This window comes from Coenobita brevimanus, chromosome 24 (genome assembly GCF_032717465.1).
Source record: "Coenobita brevimanus isolate Jiangsu-jjx chromosome 24, ASM3271746v2, whole genome shotgun sequence".
NCBI classification, from domain to species: Eukaryota; Metazoa; Arthropoda; class Malacostraca; order Decapoda; family Coenobitidae; genus Coenobita; species Coenobita brevimanus.
In genome coordinates, this window is record NC_136977.1 from 1,535,312 (window position 1) to 1,545,724 (window position 10,413).

The 10,413-nt window shown below is 39.1% G+C and overlaps 1 protein-coding gene across 1 annotated transcript; it reads right to left on the reverse strand.

Annotated features, from left to right (window-relative positions):
- Positions 1-4,485: 4,485 nt before the first annotated feature.
- LOC145393404 (tetratricopeptide repeat protein 36 homolog) lies at positions 4,486-10,096 on the reverse strand. The gene is made up of 4 exons (XM_080267499.1): positions 9,980-10,096; positions 6,242-6,430; positions 5,694-5,866; positions 4,486-4,795 (listed from the first exon to the last, which is right to left on the reverse strand). Exons 1-4 carry the CDS (start codon positions 10,080-10,082, stop codon positions 4,703-4,705), a joined length of 558 nt encoding a protein of 185 aa, XP_080123625.1. The 5' UTR covers positions 10,083-10,096; the 3' UTR covers positions 4,486-4,702.
- Between the last annotated feature and the right edge of the window lie 317 nt (positions 10,097-10,413).

The window sequence follows — 10,413 nt, forward strand, 5'->3', positions numbered from 1 at the left end:
TGCCTCCAGATAATTTTATTCATATTAGGCTGGACTTTACAAACTGGACCCCTTCAATACCAGTTCTTTATCATGAGTAAAATCACTGAGAGATATCAAGAATAAAGTATAAAAAGATATCACTACATTGAAAGGGTTAAGTCCACAGTATAATAAATAAAAATAATAATAATACTGCCTATTACAGTTTATTTTGGTATCTAATGCTGACTTATGAACATTCTTTAATTTACAGTAACATGTATAAAAAAAAAAAAAGCTGAAATATTTTGGAACACTTGTGACATAAGACGAGGACTTAATGTACTGTACATTCTTACGATTGAGAGGGCAGATGTATAGACAGGCTTCCAAATTTCTAAGGATCTCTTTTTTGTTTTTGCTCCCTCTAGGTGATTGTACTGTATTTAACTTTGTAAGAATTGCTGTTGGTGGTGGGGTTAGTGATGGGTATATTTATTCAGCCCTAGTTGAAAAAGTGTTGTAAGCTGACGTAATCATCTGGAGGAAGCGAGATTAAGCAAAGATGTCATGTGATTCAAGGGTCATTGATCATTTATGGATCACCTTTGAGCATAGGATGTGATTAGCCTGCATGCCACATTGAACTGCAGAGGAGAGAGAGAGAAACATCCCTAAGTCACACAGATATTATTTCATCCATTCGTCATCTAACCCACTACATTACATTATTGCCCTATCAGGAATGTAAGGGTTCCAGGCTATACTACTCATGCCAGACACTGAAGGAGTGACCAGTAGCTCTTCCCTAAGCAGCATGTCATAATTAATACACCTCCATGACATAATTAATAAACCCTATCTGTGTCTCAGAAGCAAACTTCCGAAGACGACTTGGAAGGCCACGAGGCATCCAAAATTTATACAAGGGCACTGAGGCTAATGCACAACATCAGTACACATCATGAAGACCCACCTTTGATATCCCTATATGCACCAGAGAACTCTCCCATAAAGGGGAAAGTATTGTACCCAAGTGTGACAAGGGGCAGATTAAATTAGTCAGGAAATGGAGGCTTGTCCTTTCCTTCATGATCTCAGTTTATGAATAAGACTAAGGACCATATTGTTGCATCTAAGAGCATGATGTGGATGAGCCTGTTATTATAACAACCATGTTCTAATGCATATGATTGTGGTTGGAATTTGTCTGACCTTTCTGCATCAATTTTGACCACCCCATTGTTGGATGTTGGCTGATCACATACCAATCACAGTTGGCCTATAAGTGACCATCAAAATGTAGAGTTGCTTGCACCTTGCCCACTCAGTTTTAAGATAAGGCCGTGTGTTTGTTTATTGCTGGAGAATAGATATGACATAGACTACAGAGAAGTATCAGATGCTCTATCTTATTTTTGTAATAAAACATTTTGGCGAATTATCCTAAAGTATATTGCATATGGTTTCTTGAAATGTGCATATAAAAACACAGTGCTGATAGTTGAACTTATGTATGATGACAAATTATGTAGGTTACAGATATCACTCAGCTGTATTTCTTGCTAGTATGAGATATAAGGCATATGGTATGTTGTAATGCCATTTCATCACTGATTAAGATACTGGGTCGTATATTTGACTGGCCTAAGGGATTTCTTAATGCCTCTTTTACACCAATTTGTTTCACACGTCACACCTTATATTAAACAGACACACAGACTACAGAGAAAGTAAGATGTAAGATTGAAAATGTCTGTATATCACATTGGCAAGACGCCATTAGGTGATCAGGCAGACACGTGCAGGCATGTTGAAGTCTGTGAACAAACAAATGTAGAAGAGGCATTATGAAGTTTTTTATGCTGCCTTGGGCCCTATTCTCATTGGTTAAGGAGGCTTCCGAACATCTTTACCAGCTTATTTCTGGAACTGGTACGACAGTAAATTCGTGTGTGTTATTTTTTAGGCAATTCATGTGTGACCACTTGTTTCAGGATTTTTGCATCTGACTGTAGATGGACACATTTTCAACCTATGTTGATATAATAATACCTGTAACATAAAAGAGAATAAGCTGCGTTATTCAAAATTCATGGCCAGGGAAAAGATGTGTGAAAAACTCTTCACTTAGTGAGAATACTGGGCCTGGTATTTGACCCACTGTGTGATTCTGTATTTGCCACTTGGTGAAGCTTGCATCCAAATTCCTGTGTGATGGAGATGGCCCTGTTAACCATCAGAGAGGTTGCTCACACACACACATGGCCCTTGTATATTATTACATCTGCATCCACTATATACCTTGCAATGCAATATCAGTAATAGGGTACTTGCAATGTTTTTGATATGCTTGGGGATAAAATATCTTATTTTTAAAGTGTCTATGTTTAAAGACAACCAGAAGTTTCAGTTTTCACCATATCTTTTATTTATGCACTACAGACAGTGATGTTACTTCTTTGCTAGTGGCGATATTGGCCAATCAGCACTTGAGACATTGTAAACTTTTTTTTTTTTTTTTTTTTTTTTCCCCAGAAGAAAATGTTTTCATTGCATGTCATTTTGTGGGTTTTTTGAAAACTTGCATATACCATGTTGCAGTTTGTAAAGACTAAAAAAGGAGGGCCCTCTTAAACTGCACTGCTTGTGGAGCCAGGTACTGTAGATGATTGTCAGTGTTGATTGTGTAAACTGGTTTAGTACCTGTGGTATTTAATTCATGGCTATGATTCTCTGTCAGCTGTATCAGATTACTACAGCCTCTGAGAGCTACACTAATATGAATATACCTGGTGGACTGTATGCTGCATTATTGTACTGTCAAACTTGGAGTGCACAAACTCATTTTAGAGTGAGGAATTCAACTTCAATTCTATCAGTGGGTTTTGGGAAGTATAATAATTTTCCTGTATCATGTATAATATTAACACAAATTTATATGTATTTTGTACTTTCTTTGAAACAGTACTGTTTATGTTATTCTGCAGAGCTATTTATTTTTACCTCAAACAGCCAGGATGGTTTAAGTTGCAGCATTAATAGAAAAAAAAGAAGTTATGAAATTTAGTTTACATGCACATTATTTCTTTGTGGGCCAAGTTTCGAGAGGCTGTTTGCTTTCCTAAGGACATTCTTGCATTCTAGAAAGGGCATAGCTGGCTGTTACAGGTGGGAACCAATGTTCCGTCATATTTTATATTACTATATGTGAAGGGTATTATTTTGTAATTATTAAAATGCAATACTCCCATCAAACTGTTTATTCAGAATCCTCCTATGTATTGCCTATAAAAAAAAACAATGTTACGTAAGTATTTGTTAGGTAAAGCACTGTACCAAGAGGATATTTCATCATTAGGGTAATAGAGTGTACTGTATCTCTCTTTTTCCCCGCTCATAATACAAAAAAGCAAGTTTACTTGAAATACTGCTAATGTGCAGACTGATTCCTAGTTTCGCTTTGGTACAGGCCAAGGTAAATATATTCAGCAACAGTTTGGCTTCACTGCTAAAATAACCCCATTTATTGAGACTCCCTCTGCAGTGTATTGCATACGAAACTAGTGGGGTACATTTTCATCTTTTTGTATTCTGAAAGTATAAAAGGAGATCTACCTATGCACCGAGACATGAGCAATATCCTGCTCTAACCTGTGTACTGTGAATACATGCCCAGAAATTGTATGTGCTTTCTCTGAAGATTACTTAAGAAGTCCTCATAATTTGTTTTTTGCCCGTCAACTAGTTTACTTAAAAAAAAAAAAAAAAATGAAGTTCCACTGGTACCTATAAAGATGATTCACTAGTTTCATCCCAATTTGCATTACCAGATGTGAAAAAAAAAAGTGAAATTTTCAAAATGGCTCCTGCATGAGGACCCTAATCTGAGTGAAATCATTATTTAGTTTAATCCTGCCACTGCTTATTAACTTTACTCAGCTCATGAAAGGGGTCTGCCATGAAGGGTTTATTAAGACTATTTCTAACCCCACCAGTTCAGTGTATCTAATGCTTAGGTCGCACATTTACGATCTATCCTGACTAAATCGTAGCCCCCCAAGTCGTGGGTGGTCGTGAGATAAGCTCCACGATTTCACCTGCTATGGTGGCGCAATCATTGCCCAGGATTTACCCTGATTTATGCTGAGGCCCACAACTGCCTTCCAATTAAAAGGAAGATTGACCTACTATGGAGCTACGATTTGAAAAAATCATAGCAACTCCACAACAATTGTAAACCATTCAAAATAGCCATAGCCCTCTCCTGACATGCCACGACCCATCCCAACCTCCACGATTCACAACATCTACACCACGACCTTGATCCTGACCCGCCATGATTTCCCAAATCTTAGCTAATCATGGTCCATATTGTGAAGGTGTGAAAGGGACTTTAAACCAAGTAAAATCATCAGGAAATGGCAAAATTAATGACAAGACATCCCACGACTAAACAGATGAACCCATAAAGCTCGTGGATTGCTATTTCATTATGTTCTTACCACATGACAGTCTTTTTTTCCACTCAATACAGACTTTCATACTTAAGGAGTAGTATAAAGCCTCACACCCTTTCAAAATTGAAGTCCTTCCCTAAATAAAATAAAATAATCTGGTAGAATAAGGAATAAACTAAAAATGGAAATCACCCAGATCTTTGGAGCTGAAATATACCACAAAATGTGACAGGGGGGCCAACTAACACTCATGCTAAGGGCACAGTTGTGAGCGGTGACCTTTACACCCCCGCGCACTCTCCTCGCTGCAGCTTGCTGAAGACATCATGCAGCATCTTGTTGCACAGCGCTGCATATGGGTTCATCTGCACCAGCTGAGGATCACACAAGTTGAAGGGATACAGTGCCAGACATAAATGTTGGATTCAGTTCATAACCATAAAAAGGATTTTGTGTTTTTAAAGCTTCTCCATGCTTGTGGCTGCTAATGTGGGAGTCCAGCTTGGGCTCATGTATTACCCATGTCCAGGCGAACTGTTTGTAGGCTGTGTTCAGTGATTCTTGCTGTTCTAAGGTATTGCATGTATTTCCAAGGCCTCAAATTTATGAGATGCCTTTGTACTGATGCTGCGTGTCTGCTGAGATAAAGTTATGTGTTTGTAGAGTATGTCCACAGACTTTGGGATGTCTCTCCAAGGGGAGTGACTGATCAAAGACAGTGACTTAGGATGTGTTTGAGATTCAAGTCTGTCTGGAGTGAAAAGACTAATACCGATATTGTTGGCGAAGCTCACCAGTGAAGGTGGCAATGAAAAAAGAACAAGACCATCACACAGAAGGTGGCAAGGAAAAAACAAAAACAAGACCATCATACTGAGGGTGGCAAGGGGAAAAAACAAAACAAAAAGACCATCATGCAGAGTAGGTTAAACAGCAAAATAAGGTAGAAAGTAGAGGAAAAATTATAACCATCCATCAATCCACTCCAGCACTGCCCTAAGAGAGCACAGATGTCCTGGGTGGGGCTTCTCTCTCAATACACTTAAGGTCACAGTGACCAGCTGCACTTCCCTGAATGATGCTATGTGAACAAATTAGACTATGAAGTCCTAAAGGCACGAACATACCAGAAATGATGTCCTTGGACTGAAGGAGTTAAAAATCATTACAATCCCTGGACCTAGTCAGGGGCTTATCTTGTGTTGAATAAAATTGCTTAGAGTTGGATGAAGTAGCCAATTTGAAAAAGTTTACAAAGCAAAGAATCCTTACCTGGGCCTTAGCAAATTCTGAACCCAGATTTGCCGCTTCTTGGAAATCCAGTCGTGCCTTGTCATCGTCGCCCCTGAGCCGATGCACCATGGCACGCTGAGTGAAGGCCTGGCATGCTGCTCGACCCTTCCCCTGCGACAGCTCCAATGCCATGTCCAGGTCTGCCATTGCCTCTGTTCAACAAGTCATGTAGAACTGGGAGTGAGTACCATTTTCCATAATGCATGAAAGTATACCTGCAAATGATGACATAATATAGGTAGTCCTTTGAAATATAGGATGGATTAAAAACTGACATGTGGACCTGAGCCACAGTCAAGAGATGAATCCCTCCAGACCAGTGACAAATTGTAAACTATTCTTGCTGCCTTCAGATGGTTTTAGTTAGCTTAGGAATAGAAATACAGCTGTGAAGGGTTATAAAGATTACATCACTACATACAGCTCCTCCAAAATTAACAAAAGCATCTGGAGGTAGCAAGGATATATGCAATGGAAAAATCTGTCATCGGAGTGAGGGGAATTCTGAGAACCCCACACGGCCTTACCTGGGATCTTGCCCAGTAGTCTTAGTGCCTGTGCCCTGTTGTTGTAGCTGGAGGCCCTGTGTGGCGCCATCTCCATAGCCTTAGCAAATGTGTTAAGGGCTGCCTCCACATCCCCCGCCTCCGCTAACCTCACACCCTTAATCTCCAACACCTTAGCCTCCTCACTCTCGGGTGTCACCTCCTCTGTGTCTGAAATACATTATTATTATTATCATCATCATCATCTTTATGGCCCCATCTCCCACCTAAAGTTAGAGTAATCATCATCATCCTGGCCCCTTCTCTCACCTGAAGACGGAGTCATCATCATCCTATACTCTTCTCCCACCTGAAGATGGGTTTAAGGAAAGATATGTCTGCGCCAAAATCGAATCACTTCATCCGAACCCAACACACAATGTGTGTGTCCAGTTCTATCAAAATCAAATCCGACTTTCATGAGATAATGTCATGCCCTAGAGCTAACCTTGACCTGTGTTCAGTCTACACTACTTGAATCACCTTTTCCCTGACCTGAACAACATGCATGTGGCCATGAGCGCCCCCAGGCGGATGCACGGAACGCACGTGCGTCCACTGTATGGTCCCCAGGCAAGAAAGGGTCCCCTGCGGCCCTGTTAGGGAAATCTCAACCTTATTTAAGTACACCGCATATTGAGCAACAATAAATAGTATAAAATAATCAAATACATTACCTAAACATACACGCAATCATCATTAAAAGAATATGATAACTTTATCATTATGTAAGTAATGAAAGAACACACAATGTAAGTGTGTAGGTAATAGAAAATTAAATAGTTACCCCCATCCTTACGTTCGGAATGGTTTTCTTTAGTTACCACAATCTTGTATAAAGTCGAATGCTGTAATTCGGTAACTCTTTGATATTTTGGATAATTTGTCACCCGAATGATTATTTGATAAAACAATGGTTTTCTTACTGGTTGATTTCCTATATAAGGGACACAAGACAATCGATTATTATAATTTTATGCCTTTCGAATGCCAGAGAACGTCCATTGTTTACAATCGGAGAACAAGCGAAGGCGGTAATTTATTTCTTTGTTTTACATGTTGTATATCTGTTATATATCTCTTAGAAATTTGTTTTTGCATTTTTTATGCCTGCAGCCTCCATAGTTACATTTCTAGTACTGAGGAATTGCAGCAGCCGTCAATTCAACCAATTCAGTTGGCTAAGGAATGCATAGCTTAACATAAGCCTGGATGGATAGCCTGTTACTAAAGGTAGGAAAACAAAGCCATAGTGAAATACCACAGTAATAGAAGATATGAATATTCGTTGACCATTAGGGAAAACTGCCATTTCGGATTTTCGGTGCTACTCTCTACAGGCAACACACTTAGGCTTATGACGTAGACTGCCTAAGCCTGTATGTCTTCTTGGCATGAGAAAAAATTATATTTTTGAATGACGACCAGGACATTGCTGTAGACTGTGACCAAGTTTTGCAGTCCTTTGACAGCAGAGGACACAAGACGTATTGCATTAGCCTTTGACCCTTGATCAACTGTCATTTCCAGTTTATACAGTTCAAAGCAGATGAAACCAAGACAGGTCGCCAGCATGTCTCCTAAAATCTGAAAATACTAAATGTGTCCTTTCATCAGAGTTTAACTAAATATCATCAATATCATCATCCTGACTTAGTCCATTGTAGGACAAAGGCCTCTCCCAAACATTTCCTGTCTAACCATTTAGGTGTTAGCCCATCCAAACAAACTTTGGAACTCATCCCTCCATGTATTCCTAGTGTGTCATTGTGTCTACCCTTTCCTCTGGTTCCATCTCAAGGTTCATATTCTGTTGCTTTAGCTGTCAATCTATCATCTCTTCTAGATGACTCGATCAGCCCCATTTCCTCTTTTGCATGGAGGCCAATATTGAAAATGTATTTTACTATTGTTTATTGTCTTATATAAGAGGCTTGTTTTTTGTTTCACCAATTTATACATAACATTACCATCTCCATTTGTCTTTGATCTCTGCAAATTTACGGTCTAAATACTTTGTTATACACTTAATTTGTTACAGAAATTAGGGACGACACAGTTTGTATATTTTCTTTATTAATGAAAGGGGTGACGTGTTTTTCATAATAGAACTGTTTACCAAATGCATTCTATCCCATGCTTATGCATCAGCTTTCTATAGTATAATCACTGTTATCATTATAACTTGGCCTGATGATCTGTGCATGTAGATGTAGTTTCCAAATAAAGTATAGAAACTTTGAATAGTGACTCAAAAACAAATTATTGTATCATTCAGCAACATGGGTAATGTAACTTTCAGATATAATACATGCATCTGCAAAGTAAACTTTTATTTTACACTTAAATTTACTTCTGTAGATACCTTGAAAATGCGCTTAAAAAAAAAAAAAAAAAAAAAAAAAATAGGCTTGCTTTGATCGCCACCCCCCAATCCTGAAAACTGGCCCCCCTTACAACATGTGCGTCCACCACAAATACTGTGGGCTCCCCTGCATGTGGCAATGTTGCTCCAAGTCGAATTGGCATACATAAAAACATACAATACATGCATACACTGGCTCGATCCCTGACCACACACACACACAGCCACTGCCGCATCATATCTGTTTACCGAGAGCATACATGTACTGGGCAGTTAAATGTCCAATGATGGTATGGACAAAGGAAAAGCCCATTCTCGGAGGATTCCGTAGGTATGTGAGTGGGAAACAAACAAAAACAATCCACTTCTCTATTCCTCTAACATGTATTCGTTGAGGATTATGGTATGCCTGTACAAAATTATTCGTTGTGGATTATGTTATGCCTGTACAAAATACTATCACAAGAATTATTACCAAAAGTGGAGTTTCAAAGTGTTTCTCAAGAGTAGTCATTATAATACTGTTATTACTTAGAGGAACCACTGAGGGATAAAACGAAAACCTCTGAAATTATGCCAATTCATTCGCTCAGGGGTTTGGGCACACACCCTTGAAGGCCACGACGCTGATTGGCTGTCATAGCATCACGCCCTCACGTTCTGCCCTCCCATTGGTCAGTGTATATTAGCTCATTTATTCATTAATTATAACCTTAGGCATACAATACAAACATTAATTATATAAAAAAGTGAATCTACAAAGCACTCGGGCATCATTCATAGAAAAGCAACAGGCACTTTCCCTCACCTCATCCATACCCTTTGCTGGGCGCCAGACCAATATTTGCATGACGTAGACATTTCGCGTCAGTGTAAACATTTTCTTAGTCTAGGTGGCCACATCGTTTGGTAACTAAAGGTGCGAATAAACTAACTTAAAAATAAAACTCGGAGAAATCAACATTGCTTGTAGGAGTATACAGTACTAAAAAAAATTCTATACAACTGACTAGGGAACTGCATGGCAAGTAAAACTTAGGTATCTATACAGGCATAATAATTTGCATTTTTAACTTTATTCTTGCTATTTCCGAGCGATTTAATCCACTTTTTCGAACTGGACAGGTTTGATACAGCCTTTTCTGCGCGAGGACCATTCGTAAGTTGAATTAAATCGTTTACAAGAGGCAGCAAGAATACGAAAAATACAACATCCGATGGAAATGGTTGGACATCCAGCGGACCACAGAGAACCAGCCACTTCAGCCGGATGATCCCACATATCTTTTGCTATTTTTGAAGGGCATTTGTGTCGTGACGGTGAAATGGTTACCTTGTCTTATTACAACTCTTACCTCTGAGCTCCTTTGGTATGTTGTCCTCGTAGACGCACTCCCCCACCGGCAGCAGCGGGTTAAAGATGGAATTGAGGATGGCACGATCATTTGCAGACGCCATCTTGATTCCTCCTCCTGCAACTTTTTTCACGTTTAGTTGGCGTCCCCTTGACTTCCTCTTCATATTAATTTATTTTTTGATATTTTAACAGCAAACAAAATCAGATCATTGTCGATTTTAACACACTGGCTCCTATGACTCACTAGTAAATAAAAGAGTCTAACAGGTGAAATACATTACTAGATTTTCCTAATCACGAGAAATTATAGGTAGCAGGTTTGTACGACTCAGATAAATAAAATAGTTTGGCGTAAGCTGGAATACAATGCCTGAGTTTTCCCGGCCATAAGCGGATTGACAACCATGAAATTATTATAGACTGCAATCGAAA